The sequence below is a fragment of the Mercenaria mercenaria genome, chromosome 10 (assembly GCF_021730395.1).
Source record: "Mercenaria mercenaria strain notata chromosome 10, MADL_Memer_1, whole genome shotgun sequence".
Taxonomy (NCBI): domain Eukaryota; kingdom Metazoa; phylum Mollusca; class Bivalvia; order Venerida; family Veneridae; genus Mercenaria; species Mercenaria mercenaria.
Window position 1 is genome coordinate 40,959,716 of NC_069370.1, and position 26,378 is coordinate 40,986,093.

Sequence of the window (26,378 nt, forward strand, 5' to 3'; positions counted from 1 at the left end):
TTTCCTAATGTCAATAATAGATTTAATTTTAGCTGTGACAGATTAGCTTGAACTTTTCAGATACAATGTCAGATTATATGAATCTTTTGCTAGTTGAAGGTGGGGATATAATCATCCAGCATGAGAGTATTTGGTTATTTTTTAACAAAAATAGTTACCCAAGAGTTAGGTATTTCTATCCACACCTGCAGCCAGTGATAGTTTCTTTTTCTTGCATCCATATCCTTCAAATATTAACAAGTAAAATAAAAAAAAGTTTAGAGCACTATTTCATCATTGTGTTATATGAATTAACACATTTATTCATTAATTAAAGCATAACAGTTACTGTACATCCTAGGCGAAAGACAGATTTTTTCTAGCACCTTCAGCATTACAGGAAAATCCTATTTAGCTAGCAAGGATATCATATCTGTCTTAAAGTTTATCAAATAACAAACCTTTGAGAATAACAGACCTAGAATTGCATACAATATACAGTATTGAAGTTAGTCAAACACATTTAACAGGAAAATAACAGAAAGAAAATTGAAAAGACTAAATTAATAGGGAGTGTTTAAGATGAAGTTTGTTGTCAATCTGTAAAGTTTTACATATGAGAAAATATATGAAAATGTAAAATTTTATTGAATGTGTAATGCAGTTACCGGCCCAGAGAGACCGTTGTATCTATGTTAGCAACCTGCCTGGCAACGCCACGTTACAGAAACTAGAAGCTATCTTAGAGATGGATGCTGACTGTAGTGTTGAGGAAACATGCATGATGAAGGTATATAGCTATACGTTGATATAGCACTTAGTACTTTTTCTAGATAAGCCTTACATTTATAATGAAATTTGTTTTGTTTTTAAGATTTAACAAAATAGAGATAAAAATAAATATCATGCAGTCAATTTTTATAGTTAAAAAGCAGCATGTCAGTACATGCAATCAGCTGTTTAGACAGCATAGAAGCTATGACTAGGATGTAATTATGTCTCCCCTCCGGCCCCCCCCCCCCCCCCCCCTCTGGGGGAGACATATTGTTTTTGCCCTGTCCGTCCATCCGTACGTCACACTTCATTTCCGAGCAATAACTGCAGAACCATTTGACCTAGAACCTTCAAACTTCATAGGTTGGTGAGCTTATGGAGGAGACGACCCATATTGTTTTTGGGGTCACTTTGTCAAAGGTCAAGGTCACAGGGGCCTGAACATGGAAAACCATTTCCGATCTATAACTTGAGAACGACTTGACCCAGAATGTTGAAACTTCATAGGATGATTGGTCATGTAAAGTAGATGAGCCCTATTGATTTTGGGGTCACTCCGTCGAAGGTCAAGGTCACAGGGGCCTTAACATTGAAAACCATTTCCGGTCAGTAACTTGAGAACCACTTGACCCAGAATATTGAAACTTAATAGGATGATTGCTCATGCGGAGTAGATGACCCCTATCGATTTTGGGGTCACTCTGTTGAAGGTCAAGGTCACAGGGGCCTGAACATGGAAAACCATTTCCAATCTATAACTCAAGAACGACTTGACCCAGAATGTTGAAACTTCATAGGATGATTGGTCATGTAAAGTAGATGAGCCCTATTGATTTTGGTGTCACTCCGTCGAAGGTCAAGGTCACATGGGGCCTGAACATGGAAAACCATTTCCGATCAGTAACTTGAGAACGACTTGACCCAGAATGTTGAAACTTCATAGGATGATTGGTCATGCAGAGTAGATGACCCCTATTGATTTTGGGGTCACTCTATAGAAGGTCAAGGTCACAGGGGCCTGAACATTGAAAACCATTTCCGGTCAGTAACTTGAGAACCACTTGACCCAGAATATTGAAACTTAATAGGATGATTGGTCATGCGGAGTAGATGACCCCTATCGATTTTGGGGTCACTCTGTTGAAGGTCAAGGTCACAGGGGCCTGAACATCGAAAACCGTTTCCAATCAATAACTTGAGAACATCTCGACCCAGAATGTTGAAACTTCATAGGATGATTACTCCTGCAGAGTAAATGACCCCTGTTTGTTTTTGGGGTCACTCCTTTAAAGGTCAAGGTCACAGGGGCCTGAACATTGATAACCATTTCCGATCAATAACTTGAGAACCTCTTGACCCAGAATGTTGAAACTTCATAGGATGATTGAACATGCAGAGTAGATGACCCCTGATGATTTTGGGGTCACTCTGTTAAAGGTCAAGGTCACAGGAGCCTGAACATGGAAAACAATTTCCGATCAATAACTTGAGAATCACTTGACCCAGAATGTTGAAACTTCATAGGATGATTGAACATGCAGAGTAGATGACCCCTATTGATTTTTGGGTCAGTCTATTAAAGGTCAAGGTCACAGGGGCCTGGTCATGTAAAATCATTTCCGGAAAATAACTTGAGAACCACTTGACCTAGAATGTTGAAACTTAATAGGATGGTTGGACATGCAGAGTAGATGACCCCTATTTATTTTGGGGTCACTTGATCAAAGTTCAAGGTCACAGGAGCCTGAACAGTGACTTAAGAACCACTAGGCCAAGAGTGTTGAAACTTAGCGGGATGACTGGACATGCCAAGTAGATGATCCCTATTGCAGCCAACCATCAGTGTCTCTTTGACTTTCACTCCTGACCCCTATTGACTTATTGCCTATAGGACTTTGCATTGGGGGAGACATGCGCTTTTTTACAAAAGCAATTTCTAGTTAAATAAACTGTTCTTATCAATAAGAAAAATTACTAAAAGTTTTAACTTAATTCATTTCAAGCAAAATGGATTTGGTCTGCATGATATATTAAACATGTGAAGGAGCTGTAAGACTTCAAAAGATACAGCATTGCTAATTCCGCGATAGAGTCATGGTTTATTTTTTCAGAGTTCAGTTTGGCTGGGTTTTTTTGTGGAACTAAATCATTACATGATAGATTATTTTCCGATAGTCAATATTTAACATCAATCAGTATCAGATTATGATTGTCATTGCATCAGTAATTATTATTCAGTATTCAGTGTATATAAAATTATGATTGTCGTTGTATCATTAATTATTATTCAATATTCGGTGTATTACTATGATTGTCAGTGCGACATAAATTATTCATTATTTTCATAATGGCATTCAGTATCAAATTATGACTTATGTTGTTGGTAGTTCTTAGAATTGATCGCATTCCTAGCTGATTCTTTGTTTTTACCTTGTGTTTACACTGTTTTACGCACTAAATTTATTTATTCTGTTGTATGTATATACAGGACCCTGTTACAAGAAGTATCAATGGTGTAGGCTGGGTAGTCATGAGCGATCAGGAATCTGTTACCAAGGCGATTGACTACTTTAACAGTGGAGAGGTGACTTTTCTCTTCTGATAGATGAACTCACCTGAACCTAAGGGTTGGGCTTCACCCATCATCCACAAGTTTAAACTGCACTTAGGAGCCACCAAAAACCTCTAAATAGTAAAAAAGGCATTTTGATGGATATTCACAAAACTTGGTCAAAAGCATGGTCATTATTAGGTTGGTCATTATCACTGGTCCTACAAAATCGTCTTATATTATTTTCAACAGAATGCTTATACCTATTGAAATATTTCAACATTTAAAATAATTTGCTGTTAAAAAGTCATGTTGAAATTTTAATTATTACTATTTTTCTAGGTTTTATTAAAGCATTTGTTTGTCAAAAATCATGAAAAATTTTAAATTGTACTCCCAGAGACTTATTATATGATTGTGATTATCAGAAAAAAAACTATAACTTACTGACATCAATACCAGCATCATTAACTATATGTTAAAGCATACATCAGTTTTTAAAGGAGCATGCATTCAGATGTACATTTTGAAAACATAACAGATCTTTAACATATTAAACGTCATAATTTAGTATAATTCAAACTGCTGGATTTGTTGATTGTTATAGTAGAGCTGGATTTCCATCATTTTACTGTATCATCTTTATTGAGTGACTAAGAAAAGATATCCCATCAACATATGTACAGACTTTTTATAAGGGTTTTTTTTTTCCATACAAGATATAATATAAACACTGTCTAGATCTTATTTCATCAATGTCTTTTACTTCAGACTTCCACTATTACCACCAAATAGTTCCTTAAAATTTTGAAATAAAATTGAATGTTTGCCCCATTCATTATGATACAGAAATGAAATACATTATATAATACCATTGAAATGCACATTATTGTTGGTTGTGCTTACTGTAGCAAAATGTTGTGATATCTTAATATTTTTCTAGGCAAAGTTATTTGGTCAAGCTTTTATGATGTCAGAGGTCAAAGTTCAAGTGGACAATGATGCCAGTGCAGAAATAGAACAGAAGGCTGTGTAAGTAGAATTAACATTGCTGATGTCCATATGCTATTGTCCACATACTATTGTCCACATACTATTGACTTTTGTCCACATACTATTGTCCATGTGCTATTGTCCACATACTATTGTCCAAGTGCTTTTGTTCACATGCTATTGTCCACATACCATTGCCCAATTGCTATTGTGTACATGCTGTTGTCAATATACTATTGTCCAGTTGCTGTTGTCCATATACTATGGGCCACCTACTATTGTTCAAATGCCGATGTCCACATACTATTGTCTAATCGCTATTTTCCATATGCTATTGTCTGCATGCAGTTGTCCATATACTATTGGTCACCTACTATTGTTCGCATGCTGTTATTCACATACTGTTGTCCAATTGCTATTGTCCACATGCTGTTGTCCGCATACATTTTTCTGCAGCTTTATCACATTAATTCCCCTTTTGTAACATTATTAGCTCAACTATTAGAAAAATAAGGAAGGGTATTGTACTTACCCTTGCTTTGATGTTGCATTTTGGGTAGAGTTTCATGGCAAGCTTATCAATTTCTTTATATCTTCTTAACTACTGCCCCTATTTTAGTCAGACTTTAGTTACTGGTTAGTTTTGGTTTATGGGCAGTCATTTTACAATTTACAATTTACAATGCTGATGTACCTTTACAGGGCTGACAGAGAGACTCGACAGAAATTGAGAGCGCGAGAAGAGGCGGAACACAAGACATTAATTATAAACACAACAGAGGCGTCGTGGAAACGTCATGCTTACAGACTCGCACATCCTGCGTATGCGGATGGTCGTATCTGGTAGACTGCACACTGAGCATTTTCAGGAAATCCAGACTTACGTTCCTTACTGTTGCTAAGATGACTTTTTGTGATTTTCATTTTACACTAATATTTACAAATATTTCAATTTGCAGCATTGCAATTGGCCGATATAAAACAGCCATGAATATCAACAATCCTGTCCCAGAATATAACCTGCCACAAATCATCTTGTCTTAAAAAATGCATATACAGCTGCTGGCGATCAATTTACAAAATACATGCACAATATATAGTTTCATAAACAAAAAGACATGTAAAGAGGTACATACATTTTCCAGAGAGGTACATATATTTTCCAGCATTTTATTGATAAAGGTTAATAGGGTAGTGATTATTAACTAAAGAAAAACATATCTAGATTTCTAACAATGACTGATTAATTGGTACACAAGAAAGTTATCATGCAAATTTTGAATTTTTGCCTGAAATTTGTGCCACTAAGTTCAGTTTTCCTGGTTACTGCTCGTGAAGAAAAATAATGATTCTATAGGCGTGTCGTGATCAAGTACTTTGGAATCATCTAATTTCGTATGCACGAAATTTCGTGGCTTGAACCAAAACGACTATTTCATTTGGATTTGAATTGTGAATTTCAACTTTCAGGACATTAAATGAATAGGAATTTAGCATATTCATTTAGAATTCAATTTCCCTGCATTAACCACATAACCTACGAAAATTATACACCCACAAATATTGATGATTGCCCAGTAACAAAAGTTGAAAAAGAACTTTGGGAACCTTTGCATTCGTTGAATCTCTTATACAAAATTTATAGTTTTATCCACATTGTGAAGTACCCGGTAGGTAATTCTCATAAAAATGCTAATTCACATTTTTCTCACACTAACTTATACAAATGTGATTTTTGAATTGTTGTGATATGGTACCAATACCAAAATTGTCTGTGATAAGATAGTAGTATTATATTTTTATTTTCCTTATACTTTCTTGTTACTTATTTTTTTATGTCTATATTGTTATCCGAACTTATTTTCAATAATAAAATTGTTTTCATTAATTTAAAACACTTGAGTTGTTCATTCGTATGTAAATGATTGAGGGAAGTTATTTCTCACAAATTTTTCGTTCAAAAAGTAGACTTATATAACTATAAAATCAGTTGTTTTCATCTTACTGTAAAAGTTTGGTATTCATATTTGACAAAGTGACCTGTTTAGGCCTTCCAGTGTCAGCACTTAGTAATTGGTCTCTCACATGTTTTGAATTTATATCTGCTTGTATGTTGTATGACTGTAAATAAGACAATTTGTGCAGAAAGGTGTATTGGACAGTTAAGAAACTGCAGGGGAGATAAATATATCAGACCAGTTTGGTACTTGGTCATCTGGGTTAAAAAACTAGGTCACTTCATCAGATGGTAGAAAAATGTTGTTAACACACACATTTTCTACCTGATCTTCATCAAACAAGGTCGAAATGTTTTACTAAAATCTAAGACAACTTCGAAACACTCATATTTTGTCAAAAGAAATGTCACTAAGTCAAATCACAGAAAAAAAACTTTGCTAACACTCTAGAGGCCGCATTTTCTACCTGATCTTCATAAACAAGGTGACATGTTTTTTCATTGATTAAATCTGTCTAGTTCGGAGGTCAAAGGTTAGGTCAATAGGTCAAATCATAGAAAAACCTTGTTAACAGTGTAGAGACCGCATTTCAAAATCATTGTCAGAAAATAGCACAGATCAGCTTTACGTCGTTCGTGTGATCAGTAGCTGTGATTTGTTTAATACCGACTGAGTTCAAATCTCGTACAAGTTAAAGCATAGCAAAAGTTCCTTCTAGGGCACATCTATATAAATATATAATGATCATCTTGTAAAATTTTAGTTGCAATGTCTGTTTTAAATATTGGTCATCAGAGTGTGGAACCCCAGGATCGGACTCTAGGACAAGACCATTCTACCTTATTGACATTCCGTATCCCCACGTTTAAGCACCCCCGGGGGAGTTACATTTTGCACCAAGGGTGCGTTTATTTCTGTACCAAATACAAAAAAAACACTAGAATTTTTAAAAAGAACTATGTTGTTTTCTACTACCGAAAAATGTCACGTCCGCTATTACACCCGGTTGACCCGGTCAGTCCACATGTAGAGTACTATTCGATGCGTGAATTTGTTGCGCACAATTAAAGGGTCGCAATGGGGTTTGTTTTCACATATTGACCATGCATTCGAAGGTATTGTGCTATTTAATTGACCTGTCAAAACATGTTCCCGGCATTCATGTTAATCTTATATAGGCTCGAACAGAATATAATAAAAGCCGGGTCCATTGTTTGACAGGTCAAATAAATTTGGACAATAACGACGTATGTTAACCTTCGTGACAAATAAAATGTTTACCATGTTTCAACAAAGCCACTTTTCCATCATCGGGTTTAGTAATATGTTATCCGCGGAGCGCGTTCAGTCAGAGGGTCGCCTCAAATAGGAAAGAATAATTTTAACATCAGAGGTTATTTCTAAGGTCAAGGAGTGTGATTGGCCAGCTTGTAAATACAACAGTTTTCTAGGTCAGTTGCTTAGTCAAGTGTGACTTACCAATTCAAAGTGTTCCTTCTCAAGAGAAGGAACAATGAATCAAAGCAGCATTCTTTACTTCACGTCGAATGGCGTGATTTGGAATGACATTCCATTCTTGGACAAGTTACTGTAATCACAAATGTTGTTAATTACATCATTCTTTCTTGTCCTCCGACCAAGACAGTCATATGTGTGCTCGATTTGATTCATGTCCGATGAGTAAGCCTGCTATTGAATCACGTTAACATGTCTGGCGAGATAAGTTTGCGTGTAGCATTGCATTATCGTGCATCACCTCACCAGGATGCTGATGTAAAAACGGAAGCATAATTGGACGGAAAACGTTGTCAATATAACTCCCGAGCATTTAGATTGTAAGGATACGATTGCATACAATCTGACTAAAGTACATCTCCTATATTACGCTACGCATAGGATCTGAAAACGACCTATTCATTGCCTCGTTCTGACGGCTCTTTCGCTAGCCAATCAGAGCTTAGCTTACATCTTGCAAATCTACATGTAGCATTGACTTTTGATATTTACAATTCTTATGTCATTATGTATCAGATAGCCGGTTAGCTCAGTCGGTAGGCCACTTGTTTTGTAAGCGAGGGGTCCCGGGTTCGAGTCCTGGAATAACCGCATATTTTTCTTATCCTTTGACAATCGAACAAGTCGTCTGATTGGATAACATAAAAATAGCAATAATGGAAATCCAAAATATACAGAAGACGAATGTGAATAGGTCGTTCTCAGATCCTCGTTTAGAAGATCAAGTACTTTAGTCAGATTGCAATTGCATACTGTTTCAGTAAACCGACAATAACCAAACAAAACGTACAAAACAAGACCAGCTCGATTTGCACTCGCATCGTAATACCATTTTCAGTCATTTTCGAGGACAAATATTCGATAAAATGTAAGACAAAATAGTGCAATTTGTAGGCAGTTATAAGTGACTGATGGCCGAAACTGTCATTCAATTACTATACTTAAAAAGTACAGCAAATATAAAAGTGCAGTTTTTTTCTGTGTCATTATATCCTCTAACTGATCTACATGAAACATCGGCAAGATATTCGACTAAATGAAATTTAGGCCAAATCTGAAACTTCCCCATCTAGTAAAAACTAGAAAATCTTAGAAAAACCATGCGTAAACGATAATAGCTACATTTCTGCCTGATCTATACATGAAATCTGGTCAACTGTTTATAACACTTTAGAGGCAGTATTTTCTACTGATTTATATGAAACCTGGGCAGAATCTTTGTATTCATGAAACTCGTTCATCGCTGGTCAAAAGGGAAAGACAGAGTGATACAGAGCCTTAGTATTCTTGGCTCTCTTGTTTTCCATCGCATCATTTGATCTCTGTCATTTTCAATTCTCGTCTGCCAAACATGTCGAGCATAATGTTCAGATAGCGCTGGTTTTATCCCCGGACTTAATCAGTCAGTATCGAACCAGACTGATGCAGACTATTTAAATAATTAAAGAATATTTCAAAAAGGTTATATTCTACCATTTTAATTCATAATAAATAAACAATTAGTAAAAAAGCAACAACTCTTTTATGTATCACAGCGTTCTGTGGAAGTGCAATTTAATAATTAATGTTTATATTCAAATCAATTTTGCTCCTGTTCTGCTAGCAGAATATTTCATTCAGTTTTACAATAGGCATTCGTTAATTGGCATGCGAATTACGTTTGATGTGAAAGTTGAAACTCGAAGCGTAATAGAGCTACTGATGAAAATAGTTTATCAATTTCTGCTCAATAATTAATCGAGCCGTGCACAAGGTACCAGATATACCAGATTCAAAAATGGTCAAAAAAAAGAAGAAATTTTTGCACATTTGGCCAGGTGTTATAAGCGTCACGGTAAATCAGTTTCGCAGGAAACCTCTTGACTGCACCTAACCCTGTGATATTTGCAATAATGCACCCGTATCGGTACTTTAACTATTACTAAATACACCTACGCGGCCTCACTTGTTGCTGTTTTACTAATTTGATCTGAATGCATTTCGTCTGCTAGAAACTATTTTTATTTTTGTTTGAATGTGATCTGCCAGAAAAAAGGCCAAGTTATACCTGTGACAGGACTTTCTGTAAATGTCGATAGATTTTTTCAGGACAGATCTATTAGATTTGTTTGTAATAAGCCATCAATCAATGCGGCAACCAGGTTTTGAAAGAAATTATGTTAAAGAGTGTATTATTAAACAAATATAACGAGTTATATCTGGCACTATGTTTATTGACCTCTTGTATCGTTTTATTTAAAACATTGACAAGGTGTCCATTTACATAGTTTGGGCATAATTCAAACAGTAGGTTCAACTGACAGTCCATTTAAAACATGTTTACAAGTTATAAAAGCTGTGAGACATCTAGATAAGGAGGTATTGTAATTGTTGGTGTTTCACAAGCGTGCATTTGCTGCTTGTCGGGTTCCCACGTTTCATGGTGTCCAGGTTTATTTGAAACATATTCGCTAGTAAATCAGTAGTTATTTTTTCATACCCAGCCAGAACTAAATGCGACATGTTCTTCCCAAAATAAGGGGTAGAACTGCCAAAAATGTCTGGTAGGTACCCTGGGATAAAAATTGTGTTGCCCGATAAAACAGCAAAACTAGTACCGTGGTCTCTGTACCGAAACTATCAAGGATGTGGCAGTTGGTAACAGTGGTGGGCAGCAAGTTCCAGTCCCTTGTAGGCGTCGACATTAGCTGGAAGTTGGTAGAACCTATTGCCACCTTTAGTTCTAGTATTCCTATAAAAAGGTAGGGGTTCTCTGGCACTTCAACAATGGTATTGCTGATTTTGGTAGGGTGATCCTGGCTATGTAACGGTGGTTATACCTCACATATAGCTTTCTTTTCGAAGATTGAGTAAATTACACCTTGTGAAGGCTTGCGCGGTATATTTTTATGATTATGTTTGCGCCCATATTTAACCATAATTTGCTGTGTGTCGGAAATATATGTCACGGTGGATTATAATATTTGAAAATCTCTGATAATGTAAATTCAAAAACGAACAGAGTCTTGTCTCAAGAGTGACATTATGATGTAATGATATAACTAGTATGGAACTGCACGTGAACGCGAAAGAATATGATTAGTAAATAGTCGGAAATTCATGCCACATTAACACTATCAAGAACATAAAAATGTACGCCTTTCATATTTGAGCCGTGCCATGGGAAAACCAACATAGTGGGTGTGCGACCAGCATGGATCCAGACCAGCCTGCGTATCCGCGCAGTCTGGTCAGGATCCATGCTGTTCGCTAACAGTTTCTCTAATTCCAATAGGCTTTGAAAGCGAACAGCATGGATCCTGACCAGACTGCGCGGATGCGCAGGCTGGTCTGGATCCATGCTGGTCGCAAACCCACGATGTTGGTTTTCTCATGGCGCGGCTCATTTAAGCATCTGAGAACATCAAATAATTGGTGAAAGTCGGTTAAATGATGCGAAATACAAATTACATTTGTTTTTATATAATTACGCCTTTCACTCTTTACATTTTGTTCACGAGTGGCGAAATATTATATAATAAATAATAAAGCACTGACGACTAAGATAAGTCCATAGTATAGCAATCATAAATCGTTTTATAACATTCTATTTTTTTAATTTTAGGGTAAAGCTGCTGTTATTGTCGTTTAAAGTGCTACTAATTAAGGAGAGCACTTGACGTTAAACGCATTACGGCCCTGTAATGCATAACTGAAACATGTTCTACATCGGATAGTTTTTTTTTTAAGTTGTGAACAACAGATCTGACATTTTCGCTCCGGACAAAATTGAATACTTAAAAAAATAATTATCTGGTGTTCACTTGCTTCAAAAGATATTTGGATATTATTGTGTTTATAAGTGCCGTGCGGCCCCGTACTTGGACTCAGTGTTGTTATTTATTTTCTATGCGTGGGGGAAGGGGGAGGGGCTCCTTTCGCATCATACATTGCATTCACTACTATGATTGAATTCCGCTTAAGTCGGTGCAAGCGGGTGTGAGGGGTGTTGCACATTTCATTACCTCTAACGAACAGACTCAGTCAAATCGAGTTACTGTTATGCAGTTTGGTTGCGTTCTGTAACAGACTCAGTCAAATCGAGTCACTGCTATGTAGTTTGGTTGCGTTCTATAACAGACTCAGTCAAATCGAGTTACTGTTATGTTGCTTGGTTGCGTTCTATAACAGACTCAGTCAAATCGAGTCACTGCTATGTAGTTTGGTTGCGTTCTATAACAGCCTCAGTCAAATTGAGTTACTGTTATGTTGCTTGATTGCGTTCTATAACAGACTCAGTCAAATCGAGTCACTGCTATGTAGTTTGGTTGCGTTCTATAACAAACTCAGTCAAATCGAGTTACTGTTATGTTGCTTGGTTGTGTTCTGTAACAGACTCAGTCAAATCGAGTCACTGCTATGTAGTTTGGTTGCGTTCTATAACGGACTCAGTCAAATCGAGTCACTGCTATGTAGTTTTGGTTGCGTTCTGTAACAGACTCAGTCAAATTGAGTCACTGCTATGTTGCTTGGTTGCGTTCTATAACAGACTCAGTCAAATCGAGTCACTGCTATGTAGTTTTGGTTGCGTTTTGTAACAGACTCAGTCAAATCGAGTTACTGTTGTGTTGCTTGGTTGCGTTCTATAACAGACTCAGTCAAATCGAGTCACTTCTATGTAGTTTTGGTAGCGTTCTATAGCAGACTCGGTCAAATCGAGTCGCTGGTATATAGCTTTGTTGCGTGGATCCTTTCACAGATATTATAATCGATTTTACACTGAATCCTGTAGTTATTTCTATAGGTTGCAAAAATATGCAGCATAACTGACATCAGCCAGCACCATTCGTCAGATTTTCTACAGCTCGAGGCAGCGGCACTTCCGGTATGAATATTCTGTAATTAAGTAACATGCACTGATACAGTTCAAAGTATTGATAGAATCAAACACCAAGCAGTTTCCTCATGCAATTTTAATATCGCTCTCGCTGATAAATATAAAGTGCTTTTGTTGCGAGGTATAAAAGCCGACTTATCTTCTTAGCAGACGACATTAATTTTAAAAGGATATGGAGATGAAGCTCCGTATACAAATCAAGACCAGCATTACATGCATTATGTGATACGATGCACACAAGCTGATCTTTTACAATCGTATTTTGTTGACAGTTTTAAAGTACTGTATAAAAGTAGTGTTTGTTTATTATAGTGTCACACCTACTTAAATGGCCAGCCATATTGGCTTATGAGCACCAGGCAGGTAGGCATCGGTAACCATTATTTAACTAGCTGGCGGCTCACCAACCAGTCTCTCTTCAGTAACCTTCGACCTCACGATTGCGGGGCAGGTGCCTTATCCATTAGGTCCCCGCAGCTCGGAATGTATGTGCTTTGATTTAGACACGAAACAGCTAGTTCACATGTAGGGTTCTCAAAACAGGATAAAATGGGAAGTGATTTTGGTATATGGTTTTATTTCATATTATCCATATGACGAAGTCACTTACAGTATTGAAAAACCTTTTAGTATTTTAATGAATTATCAAATGTCCGCATACGCTTCATTTTAAATATCTAATACTGGCCTCATGTTCACAAAATATTTTTCGCCCTCTGCTAATTTTGAGATTGAAATTTTGATATAGCAAATTTAACTAGAACTCCAAGATCAAAGTCCAAATGAAGCTGACAATCAATACTGAAAAGTCAATTAAAACATAGTCACTATTATAAATTTAATTTAAACATGCAATTTAGGTATAAGTAACAAATAAAGTTTGATTATCAGTGTCAGATATGCGTTTTGTAACATTCTGCGTAAATTAAGATGTTAAAAATTTCCCCAAAACTGTTGAACTTGCAGCTTAAACAAACGTTTTTTTAACTAAGTATTAAAAATATACAGAATGTATGCGCGGGTCGCTTTTGTTGATTGATTATGGTAGCAGTGTTATCAGAAAGGATGTTTGCGTCCCCGTGCTCTTCCGCTGTTAAATGTTGCCACCATTTCCAGGCTTCGATTTTCCACCAGCGATAATCGTGATTGATCAAAGCGTTTTATTGCTGGGACAAATAAATAACTTTAGAAAATAAAAGGTAAGCTTTATTTAATTTTCTTTTTTTTTTAAATTTCTTTTAATTATTTCTTTGTGCACCATCTTGCAAAAGGTCCTGGGTTAATTTTAAACTTTACATAAATCTATTTTTTTTTTATTAATTTCATTTGTTTTGAAATTCTATTCCTTAAAGAAAATATTTTTGTTCCGTGTGTTTAAAAAAGAAAAACGGCGACCAAAACTATTTTGTAAACCACGCGGTTGTTTAAGAAATAATTTACATGTAGATCTAAAATCGTTGTTTGGAGTTTGGATGCACGAGGGCTCTAGTATTGAAAAATATTTTACGGAAAAAAAAACCACCGTGTAGTTTTACGCCTATATATGTATCCGACATGGACTCAATATATTTTAACAACTGTAGTTTTTCATTATCAACCATTTTATTTGTTCTTTAATTTTTCTAACTAGTTGTTTATAAAAGCTTCTTATTGACTGATAAATGTTATTGAATTTACAATTATTTCTATATTTCCAAATTTCCCATTTTGTTTCATATATAATCGTATTAATCAATTTGTTCACTTGCCTGCTATCATAATATCCGAAACAAACATCAAATTTAAAAGCAGAATCACAGATGTTGACATATTTAAACAATTCGTTCAAGAGTCCATTTTTTTTTTTGGCAAAATGACAGTCCCACACTTTCGGGACGGGACTTGAAAATGTTTTCGAGATAGCCTGTATTTCGAGATAAGCGATTCGGGTTATCGGGTTTCAACTGTATTTTTTTGCACAGGTCTTAGGCTGAACTACATTTTACGTGGGATATCTCATATTTCTAGTTTCTTTAATATTTCACATATATGACATTTAAGAAAGACTTAATCATAAAAAGTTGAAATATACATGATATACGCCTGTTGTGAATAAAAAATAAAGCATTGTACTTTGAGACGAGGTTTTTGCAGAACATCCATGTAACAATATTTCCTTAACTATGATGTTATGATGTTATCGTTTTTGACTTAAATACCATTCTTTTCTCTTGTTTGGTTATCCGATGCGTGTAAGAAACTGCAAAAATATGGGATTTTAGAATTTTTAAAAAATGGTGTAATGAATTTATAGGAATTTGTCACATGACTATTTTGTAGCTTTTTGATTGGATAGGATAACCAGTATTTTGGCAGAACATGCGGCATTATAAATTCTAAACGTTATAAACGACTGAAAAAATTTTTTTCGCAAAAATGAATATAGGAATTTTCGACGCTGGCTAACGACTTACTAGTGATGTGCATAGCATGTTCTTTGAATTCTAGGCCTCTGAAACCGGCTGACACGAGATGACAGATAAAAGATGAAGCCTGTAGTGAAATGTCTGCTGGTGCTTAACAGCATACTTATAACTGTAAGTCATTTTTTCTTTCAAAGACTGTAAACTGCAAACTTTAAAATTACACACTTTAGATACATCTTATAATAGATATCATACACTGTCTAACCATTCTTAAAATGCACCCCTTTTTGCAGGCAAAATTCTGTGGAAATAATATTTTAGCGACCCACAGCTTCGTAAAGTATTGTAAGATGCATGAACCTTTCTATAACTTTAGATTTTAGAATACCAGGCTTATTCTTCTTCATTTTTAAGAAAATCAGGGACTGATTCATACATTTTTGTAGATGACGTGGTTCATATATGTATATAAAAATGAGCAGATATATGTCAGAATGTGACTGGCAGATACCCGAGTGTGAATAGTTGATATGTCAGCTGTTAGCCTGTAACTGCGATATCTAATATAATATAGTTTGTAAGAAAAGCAAGATGAAGTTAGGTAATGCAAAATGTAGCCTATGCCAGGGGCGTCGGAAGTGGGGCCGCAGGGGCCGCGACCGCGGCCCCAATAATTTGCCCAAAAACGTTTTTTTTTGTAAATTCATAAGTTGGAGTCGCAGGTCCGCGGACCCAATATTTTGTATAGTATATTTAGTATATTAAATTTTGCTTCGCGTTAAACAATACACGCTGTCCAGATTAGTGTGTTACCGTGGTGACGGTGACACGATCGGGGTGTTAATTGGAGTCATTGGAGCCCGTGATTGGACTTAATTACGCATGAACAAATCAGCATGTTTTTAATTGGCATGTCTTTAGTCAACGGAACGTTTAAGCTATACCCAGCCGCAAAGATAAATAATTTGCCCAAAAACGTTTTTTTTTTTTTTTTGTAAATTCATAAGTTGGAGTCGCAGGTCCGCGGATCCAATATTTTGTATAGTATATTTAGTATATTAAATTTTGCTTCGCGTTAAACAATACACGCTGTCCAGATTAGTGTGTTACCGTGGTGACGGTGACACGATCGGGGTGTTAATTGGAGTCATACACACGTGCCCGTGATTGGACTTAATTACGCATGAACAAATCAGCATGTTTTTAATTGGCATGTCTTTAGTCAACGGAACGTTTAAGCTATACCCAGCCGCAAAGATCTAAGGTATTAACTTATAAAATTCAGAAAAATAATTAACATGTTTTTATTTAATGAAAGGAGTAAGTGTTAAGATTTATCACACCGCTAAGATGTAAGGAATTAATTACATAAATTGTTTTAACTCAAAAAATGATATTTCAAACAAAAATAAGAAATGAATGTAACATGAATGATTATTGTTCAATACATTAAATACAAAAAAAAAAAAACATAAATGCATTCGTTAAGATTTATCACACCGCTAAGATGTAAGGAATTAATTACATAAATTGTTTTAAGTCAAAAAATGATATTTCAAACAAAAATAAGAAATGAATGTAACATGAATGATTATTGTTCAATACATTAAATACAAAAAAAATATACATGCATTCTTTGTATTGCGTTATACATTATTAATTCTGATAAGAGTTTATTAAACTTTATTTTGCTTATAGTCATGTATATAGTAAAAAATACTGGAGACTTGAGATGCGATTCAGTACCCTTAAAATGCACCAGAACTCGCCATTTATGATCCTGTTTTAAAAAAAAACAGGGGGGGGGGGGGTCCCCCTCACCCCCCTTACGTGAGGGGGATGCCCCCTCCCGTACCTTCCCCCACCCATCGCGGCCCCAATATCAAACACCTTCCGACGCCCCTGTATAATGCCTGTCATATTTTAGAGCGATAAGCAGTTGGCCTTCGAATAGACTGGCTCCCGTCCCTATGTTTGTTCTTATTTACATATATCAGTTTTCTTCATTGAGTGGGAAGTAACTCCAGTAGGTTGTTTCTACATTGACTTTTTTATTGCCCCTGGCTCCAAACGTAGATCAGCCATCAGATATAATTGTGCTATTTTAGAGGCTTCAAATTTTCTTATAAAATGTTTCCAGTATTTATATAAAAATAACCATGCAGCCGGACTAGCCTTCGAATACCATGCATTGTTTTACTTGGCACTGCTTACGAAATTAACGCATGCATTTGATATAAAGGTTCTAGGTGCTGGGCTGACTTTGGTGGGCGTGATCATCAAGTTTTACACGGAGTTGATTGATGGCTACCTTACACCAATCATCAAGCTCCTATCGGCGGGAGGCGGTACCGGTGCCGATATTTGGACACTGTACAACATGAACTCCATTGCTTTGCTAGCTTTCGGCGTAGCCGTCATCATTTCAGGTAAAACTTTATTCTTCTTCTTCAAAAAAAAAAAAAAAAAAAAGGAGGATTTAATGTTTCATTTTAGATTTTTAAAATCTGTCATGTTTTGAGTGTTTTCTTGTCAGCAATAAACGTTACGAGAATATTTAATTATTTTTGTTCAAGATTTTTGCGTTATTTATATCAAATTACAGATTCTTTTTTTCACGTAAGAATGATGAAATAATTTTGAATTATCAAATATAATAAAAATCAAAAGAATGTTGTGTGTAAAATTGAGCTAACTTGCAATACATTTCGAAGGCCCGTTAAATGCACTGTTGTCCTTTTCGAGCGAAACATTTGAATGTAATAAAACATTTATTTTCAAGGCTTCTTCGGATGTTATGTGGCCGCATGTCCCAAAAAGCAAACTGTCACTGCTGTAAGTATAGAGGTTTTACTTATATAGCAGGTTGTTTGAAGATACTTAAATTTCAACGGTTTGTTTGTATATAAGTTTATTTATAGTCGCCACCGGTAACCCATATGGGCGACTCCTCCAGAAGACTGTTAGTAATCTTAGTGGGAGGATAGTGCAAGATACAGAAGACGCTCCAATTCCAGAAGCTTCCCTGGTTCTTTAGCGTGCCAGGTGTAAAGCACCCATACACAGGACTCTTATCCCAATGTTAGTAATTTTTAGTTGGAGAAGCGGGGGCTCGAACTCACGACCCCTGGTTTCGTAGTCAAAGTGTTACCACTGGACCACTGCGTCCGCTCTAAAAAATTTCAACGGGTGAACATCAGGTTCTTTTGAAGATACTTAAATTTCAACGGGTGAACATCAGGTTCTTTTGAAGATACTTAAAATTCAACGGGTGAACATCAGGTTCTTTTGAAGATAGGCCTACTTAAATTTCAATGGGTAAATAGCAGATTGTTATGAGGACACTTAAATTTTAATGGATGAATAGCAGAGTTTTTGAAGATACTTAAATTTAAATCAGTGAGTAGCAGGTTATTTTGAAAATACTTTAATTTCAATGTTTCTGTTAAAACACGCTTGCGCTAAAATGACATCACGTTAACGTGCGATGACGTCAATATTATATTGTTGCGACCAAGAAAGAGCGCTGCTATATTTTATCTACTGTTTTTATTAAGAGCATATTAGAATCGGAATAATGTATAGCAAAATCGTGTTTTACTTAAATTAATACACTCAAATCGGTTATACGTCCCGAGATCATAATTCACTTGGACTACGCCCTCGTGAAATTATTCCGCGGACGTACAACCTCTTTCCGTCTATTAATAACGTTAAAACACGGGTTTCTATACATTATTTCTTAAATATAAATATGTACCTTATGATTGCATACTAGTATTAGTTGTGCTTTACGGCCCTGTCACTTTAAGACAAAGTCATTTTGTTAAACCGGACAAGCCTCTTTACATATAATCGTAGGAAACAACGTCCAAATTGTCATTATTTTCATGTTTGTCTTTCAGTACATGGTGATTATGACGGTAATGATAATGTTACAAATTACGTCGGCGGCTTTTATCCTAACAATGAAAGTAAGTATTTTTTTATTATCATTAGACAAAAAAAAAAAACCCAGCTAAACTTATGTTTTTTTACGTATAAATCCCGATTTTCGTATGCGGGTTATTCTGTGGAAATACAATGTATGTCAATACTTCCATATGACAGTTCACAAAAGTTTGAAGACATATATCTTTACTTATTCAATGGACAAGAAAATTACATGGACCGCAGACATATTTTCTTGATGTACATGCATATAGGTACGAATTGTCAAAAAGGGATAAAGTTGTAACGTACAGGTGTAAGACTAAAACGTGTAATTCATGTAAAGGATGTAACCTGTCAACGTGTAACAGCTAGTGGCGAAACAGTTAGATTGTAGGATATAAACATGTAACGGTTTAATTGTGAAACGTTTGTAACGTGTTATCTTGTAACATTTAGTGACAAGTCAGTGTGAAACGTTTGTAACACACTTACATGTTACAGCTAGTTGTGAAACGTTTGTAACGTGTAAACATGTAACGGCTAGTGTTGAAACGTTTGTAACGTGTAAACATGTAACAGCTAGTGTTGAAACGTTTGTAACATGTAAACATGTTACGGCTAGTTGTGAAACGTTTGTAACGTGTTAACATGTTACGGCTAGAGGTGAAACGTTTGTAACGTGTAAACATGTTACGGCTATAGGTGAAACGTTTGTAACGTGTAATCCTATTACGACTAGTTTTGAAACATTTGTAACTTGTAAACATGTTACGGCTAGTTGTGAAACGTTTGTAACGTGTAAACATGTTACGGCTAGTTGTGAAACCTTTGTAACGTGTAAACATGTAACGACGTAGTAGTAAAAACGTTGTTAATGCCAACAGAAGTACAAGTAATTCATAACGCCTTCATAATTTCTAACTCAACGCAGGTAGAGAATGAAATCAAAGATACATTGAAGATCAATCTTGTAAACATGTACTATGGGGACGAGGCGAAGGACGAGTATTCTTCCGCCTGGAATTACGCTATGGTGGAGGTAAACCCTTTTTCACTTTTTAGTCCCCTATTGGTTGAAAACCAGTTTCAGGGACTATAGGAATTCACTTTTCCGTCCGTCATTCCGTCCGTCCGTCCGTCCGTCCGCAATTTCGTGTCCGGTCCATAACTCTGTCATTCATGAAGGGATTTTAATGTTACTTGGCACAAATGTTCCCCATGATGAGACGACGTGCCAAGCGGAAAATCCGGACCCTGGCTCAATGGTCAAGGTCACAATTGGAGGTCAAAGGTCAACAGGGCCTTTTTCCTGTCCAGTCAATAACTCTGCCATCCATGAAGGGATTTTAATATTACTTGCCATAAATGTTCCCCATGATGAAGTGACCTCATAATATTGTTATTGTGTTGGGTTTAACGTCGTACCGACACAATTATAGGTCATATGGCGACTTTCCAGCTTTGATTGTGGAGGAAGACCCCAGATGCCCCTCCGGGCATTATTTCATCACGTGCGGGCACCTGGGTAGAACCACCGACCTTCCATAAGCCAGCTGGATGGCTTCCTCACATGAAGAATTCAACGCCCCGAGTGAGGTTCGAACCTACACCGATGAGGGGCAAGTGATTTGAAGTCAACCACCTTAACCACTCGGCCACGGAGGCCCCGCTGACCTCATAATAAGACGATGTGTCATGCACAACTTTCAGACCCCTTGCTCAAAGGTCAAGGACACACTTGGCAGTCAAATGTTTACCTGGCATAAACAGGGTCTGTTTCGTGTCCGGTTCCATAACTCTTTCATTCATTAAAGGATTTTAATATCACTTGGTACAAATATTTCCCATAATGAGACGATATCATACGCAAAACCCGGATCCCTAGCTCAAAGGTCAAGGTCAACAGGTTTTTTTTTCCTGTCCGGTTCATAACTCTGCCATCCATCAAGGGATTACAATATTACTTGGCATAAATGTTCCCCATGATGAGATGACTTGTTAAGCGCAAACATCCAGAACCCTAGCTTGAAGGTCAAGGTCACACTTGAAGATCAAAGGTCAGTAGGATTTTTTTTCCTGTTCGGTCTATAACTTTGTCATGCAAAAAGGATTTAAATATCAGTTGGCACAAATATTCCCCTAGATGAGACATTTGTGCCATGCGCAAATCCCGGGCCCTTAGCTGAAAGGCCAAGGTCACACTTGGAAGTCAAAGGCCAAAAGGTTTTTTTTCCTGTCCAGTCTGTAACTCAACAATTTTTAAAGGGATTTTAATATCACTTGGCACAAATGTTCACCTCCATGAGACGGAGTGTCATGCCCAAGAACCAGGTCCCTAGGTCTAAGGTCAAGGTCACACTTAGAGGCCAAAGGTCAGATACAAGAATGACTTTGTCAGGAGCATTTCTTCTTTTGATGTAACTTGGCACAAATGTTCACCACCATGAGACGGATTGTCATGCGCAAGAACCAGTTTCCTAGATTTAAGGTCAAGGTCACATGTAGATGTCAAATGTCAAAATCAAGAATGACTTTGTCCGGAGCACATGGAGGGATTCTATATTTCTGCATGGAGGGCTTTTGATGTAATTTGGGCACACATGTTCACCACCATGAGGCACCCTTGTTTTTAGAATTACTTCCTTTGTTGTTACTATAAATAACTTATATTGTAACTTTTTTTATAACTGGCCGTAGGGAAAAAATCGAGACCACTTTTCTGTGGTACAACATGCATGTTACATCCAATTTTTAGGTTTGTTTTAACCTATCTCTACCTGGTATAGAGTTTTGTGTGGACTTATATTATATAGATTTCTTTTTAGGATTAACTTCCCTTTGTTGTTACTATGAATAACAGTAGAGAAAATTAGGTGCCTTCCAGTAGGGGACTTTGTATTGCATGACAATACTTCAAGTCGCCTCCCATTCTAGCACAAAAGAATTTGACATCCTCTTGGTTTCATCCTACCGGTATATCATTACAGAATGAATAAAAATATGAAGGGAGATAATAAATATGTAAATTATCATCCCTTCCAAATGTTATAAATCATACAGCATTTTCATATACTAAGTAACGCATAACATATATTATTAGCATTTTATAAATTGCAGTTTAGTTGCTGTGGTGCAGAGTCGGCCGGAGATTTTAAGTTGGCAATTAACTGGGACCATGAGAAGACGGGCGACAACGGAACTTACACTGTTACCGTTCCAGTCACGTGTTGCAAACTGCCAGGAAAATATCCAGGCTTTGGTGAACCAAACAACGAGAACTGCACTGTGAACCCAACCACGGAAAATTCGTACTATCAACAAGTATGTAAAACAAAAAGATAAAGTTTGATGAGGCATTTAGAAATCAATGACAGTTTTGGATAACATTTTGTTATTTATTATTATAGCAAATCTTCATTGTTTACGAATTTTGCAGTATTAAAATGCAGTATATTTGAAATCAAGAACACGATATTCTTATTTACAGCAATCAAATGAAATATCAAGATTTTTTACAGTGTTTAGATAAAACATTGGACGAAAGTATTGTGCAAAAGGTAACGCATTTTGATGTGACAGTGCACGAATACGTGAAACTCAGTTTCGATAGATATATGAGCCCCGCCATGAGAAAACCAACATAGTGGCTTTGTGACCAGCATGGATCAAGACCAGCCTGCGCATCCGCGCAGTCTGGTCAGGATCCATGCTGTCCACTAACGGTTTCTCTAATTGTAATAGGCTTTGAAAGCGAACAGGATCCGCACAGTCTGGTCAGGATCCATGCTGTCCACTAACGGTTTCTCTAATTGTAATAGGTTTTGAAAGCGAACAGGATGGATCCTGACCAGACTGCGCGGATGCTCAGGCTGGTCTGGATCCATGCTGGTCGCAAAGCCACTATGTTGGTTTTCTCATGGTGCGGCTCAATTATAATCAATCGAAACCGTGCCATGGCAACGTACATTTGCGTTCAATTATCGGGCTGCCCTAATGATCATCTCTCATCGTTAAACTGAGCCTCGTACCACTACATAATGCTACGTTTGCATACCGAAGAATATTCCTCCGGCCAATAATCGATAGCGGTCAGATTTTCTATATAGAAATAAGAAGGGCTTTTACAGATTTTACTTAATAACAAAATAACTAAAAACAAAAAACCTTGGGGGCAAAAATATTACCAATGTTCAATATTTGATTTGTCGCACGGTATTTCTAAAATAAATTTTATCTTTATTTTTGATTCGTTAAACATACGATTTATAATGCCATCATTTTCCTTCTATTTTCTATATAAAATGTGTAAATATCTCATATATGCGTTTTTTTTCAAAGCAATTTTTGCATAAAACCTTTGATATGAAAGCTTAGGTGCAAGTGATTTCGTATTCTCAAAGAGTTTATCTTTTGAATGATATTTATATCATTTTTGTAAAATAAAAATTTGATACGTCAACAGACAGTTAATTTAATGGATTTGTGAATAAAACAATTTCATTAATTTCAATATCTACTTTTTTGCGTTGGGGGTAATTTATGTTATAAAGTACCGTCTTTTAAGAGGTTATATTTGATAAATTAATAGCAAATTATTATTATTTTATGTATTTTTCTATCAGATGAAATAATGTCTCCCATACGTCTCACAGTGCCAAAAATCTTAAATCGTATTCTATGGTGTACCATTTGGTTCGAAAGTCTACTCATGTTGCCTCTGTTCTCATTTTAAAATATTATGTGCACGCATACTTTTATACGTGCACAGGCATCACAGTCTGAAACGTGTTCGCACGAAATATAGACTTAATTTGGACCAAAATGGCACATCTGCAATATAACGTTAGTAATAAAAAGAGATGACAGTTGAGTTCGAGGTCTTTGTTCGAGGTAAACAGAGCTTAGAGAATTGACTCGGAATGATACATTTTCATTGATCACTTTTAAAGCCGTGCTCATAACCAACCAATAATTATAACCTCAAGCTCTGGGGTTAATGTACGTCTGTAAGTAGAATAGGGTCTGGGTGTATGCGTGCACGATAGTAGTTGTTAGCTGGACTCGAGTCTATTCTAGTGCATGGAGGAGGAAGAGGTGCATAGGAACAGGCCTGTGTACGTCGTTGTGATCTGTAGCGGCTTTCCTAGATCTACTTTGTTTTCTTTTGTAATTACAATTCAAGTATTTTTCAGAACTGCTATGAGAAATTTGAAGACTATCTACAATATTACGAAATTCTTATGAGCTGCTCTTGTATTGGAGTCGTTGTCTTTGAGGTATTTCACAGCTTTTACATATGCTGTACACAACTGTTATTATATTAAGAAAGAACGCATCTTTTTAGCAAATTTACTTTATGCCTTCGAAGTGGTTGAATCAAAATTTTGGAATTGGATAGGTTTCTCTATCGGACAGTTTGATATAAAAACTCATTATACAGATACAGTCAAACCTGTCTATAAAGGCCACCATTGGGAGAGCCAAAATATGGTCTTTATTGGGAGCTGGTCTTTATTCACAGGTTAAAATACACTGTAAACATGAAATTGGGATATAAAACATGTGGTCTTTAAAGCCAGGTGGTCTCTGTGTAGAGGTGGTCTTTAACACAGGTTTGACTGCATTTAATTGCGTCTTTGTGTTCTTAAAGATCGGTTGTATTCTTTTCGAATTTCTTTGTTTGGTGTCACGGTGGCAATGTAGTTCATATTGATTTCAAACTTTTATATTGTCTGCAAGGGCGTTGTCATGACTACTGGTACTTGCAAGCTCCCCCCACAGCCTGATCACTGAATTATAAGAAAGACACTCACAGTGATACAATTTTTGTTTGTTAACAATGTAAGTAAGGCAGGACTTAATGCCCTGTAAGTGACTTTCGCGATATTTTCCTTAAGAACAATGTTATACAAGTTTTAGTAATGGTAGTATTCAATAATTTATTTTATCGTGTTAATTTATGTGTGCATTTGCAAAGATTCCTTCATATTTGTAATTTCAGGGACTGTCTCTGGCAATACTGGTTGCAGTTTCCATGGAAATGAAAAGGAAGAGGAATAAAATTAAGCAAGCACTTGTAGATGAAAGTCAGGACTAAAATTGGCGCGCTTTTTAGAATACTTTGACTTGTTGCTTATGAAGAAGTATGGTCAAAAATCTTTATTTGTTATTAATTTTTTCATGGGCACAGACATGCCTTGAGATGAACATCAAAAATGATCTTTTTTATTTATCTTCACCAACAGTCAGTGTGATAATAAAAAAAATGACACTGAATTAATATTATCAAATTGTACTTTATTTGTATATTGAATACTAGTAAGATTAAATTCCATTTACAGCTGCATATAACTCACACTTTTGAGAGCCTTTGTACATATTTTATTTTTTGAAAAAAAAACAGCAAGTTATATACATTAAAGAAAGATATTGATGCGTGAATTTAAATGACTTAGTTATCTTATGTATTCCATAACTTTAATTTTTTTATCTTATTTTATTAATAAAGCGGCAAGAAGCAAAAGAAAATATAAATCTCATGGAGATTTGTACCGTGCCTTGTTAGATAATATAAACACTGTTTCTTGTATATGTGCTTACTAACCATACACACGTTGCTTTTGAACATGCTGTTCCATAACTGGAAATTGTTTGCAGCTGAAACTTGCGACAGAAGTGTGAAGTAAAAATATATTAAATTATGCACGCGATTATTGTTCGATTTAAAACATTATCCCGGACTGCACAAAATTTTATGTAAAAAGAACAAAAACAACACAAAACAAAAACTTGTACATGGGCTTCACAGTGGAGTGTCTCCCAACCCAACTGAGAGGCCGCTACTGGTTCTTCTAAAGAAAAAAGCACTCTGTCACCAGGCACGTGGAAAAACATGATTGTTTATTAATAAAAAAAGCTAGGCTAATCAAACCAGGCATCACTGTGTGTATTTATGTATGTATGTATGTATGTGTGTGTGTGTGTATGTATGTTTGTATGTGTGATCAAAATTCAATGTTTAATTATATTTGTCCCGTTGTTGATTCCGTTAAAAATTTTAACATTTTAAACAAATAATCATGTGTCACAAGAATGACATTTTCGGTGATGTGAGGCCATCAGGTAAAGGAAATTTGGTGACATCCATGACGTATTCTGCATTTACTAATGGTATTATTTTGTTGGAAGTTGTTAATTGCGCACATGTTGTTAATTGTTAATGATGTGATTTTGATAAAGAGCTTTAACTGTATTATAGGTAGTTGTTTTATGTATTATGAAAATTGTTTCGTGCTTGGATGCCCTTAAGTCCACCCGCTCGTCCGCCGTCTGTTGATCACTTAACAGAGTCCATCCAGTATATAGGTCTTCAATATGAAGAGGACACGCGTATA

The 26,378-nt window shown here is 36.1% G+C and overlaps 2 protein-coding genes across 3 annotated transcripts in view; both read left to right on the forward strand.

Annotated features, from left to right (window-relative positions):
* LOC123561819 (uncharacterized) overlaps window positions 1-5,874 on the forward strand; it is a 30,446-nt gene extending 24,572 nt beyond the window's left edge. The window contains exons 18-21 of the mRNA XM_045354428.2: window positions 644-769; window positions 3,242-3,337; window positions 4,248-4,336; window positions 5,000-5,874. Coding sequence (XP_045210363.2) covers window positions 644-769; window positions 3,242-3,337; window positions 4,248-4,336; window positions 5,000-5,144 — 456 coding nt within the window. The 3' untranslated portion in view covers window positions 5,145-5,874. The remainder of the gene's footprint in view (window positions 1-643; window positions 770-3,241; window positions 3,338-4,247; window positions 4,337-4,999) is intronic.
* Window positions 5,875-13,713: 7,839 nt separating this feature from the next.
* On the forward strand, window positions 13,714-26,236 carry LOC123560371 (tetraspanin-1-like). 2 transcript variants are annotated; one of them, XM_045352569.2, is made up of 9 exons: window positions 13,714-13,845; window positions 15,134-15,222; window positions 17,294-17,480; window positions 17,834-17,886; window positions 18,957-19,025; window positions 19,916-20,023; window positions 22,102-22,305; window positions 24,177-24,260; window positions 24,986-26,236. In XM_045352569.2, the coding sequence occupies exons 2-9, from the start codon at window positions 15,172-15,174 to the stop codon at window positions 25,079-25,081; spliced, it is 852 nt and encodes a 283-aa protein (XP_045208504.2). In that variant the 5' UTR covers window positions 13,714-13,845; window positions 15,134-15,171; the 3' UTR covers window positions 25,082-26,236. The 2 variants fall into 2 exon arrangements, with proteins under 2 accessions (XP_045208504.2, XP_045208505.2); XM_045352570.2 differs by lacking the exon at window positions 24,177-24,260.
* Window positions 26,237-26,378: the final 142 nt, after the last annotated feature.

Bases quoted from the DNA above. Each gene is read 5' to 3' on its own strand.
- LOC123560371 (XM_045352569.2), top strand. From the start codon at position 15,172: ATGAAGCCTGTAGTGAAATGTCTGCTGGTGCTTAACAGCATACTTATA. The intron at 20,024-22,101 runs GTAAACCCTTTT...TATAAATTGCAG, and splicing joins GGAATTACGCTATGGTGGAG to TTTAGTTGCTGTGGTGCAGA. The intron at 22,306-24,176 runs GTATGTAAAACA...AGTATTTTTCAG, and splicing joins AAAATTCGTACTATCAACAA to AACTGCTATGAGAAATTTGA.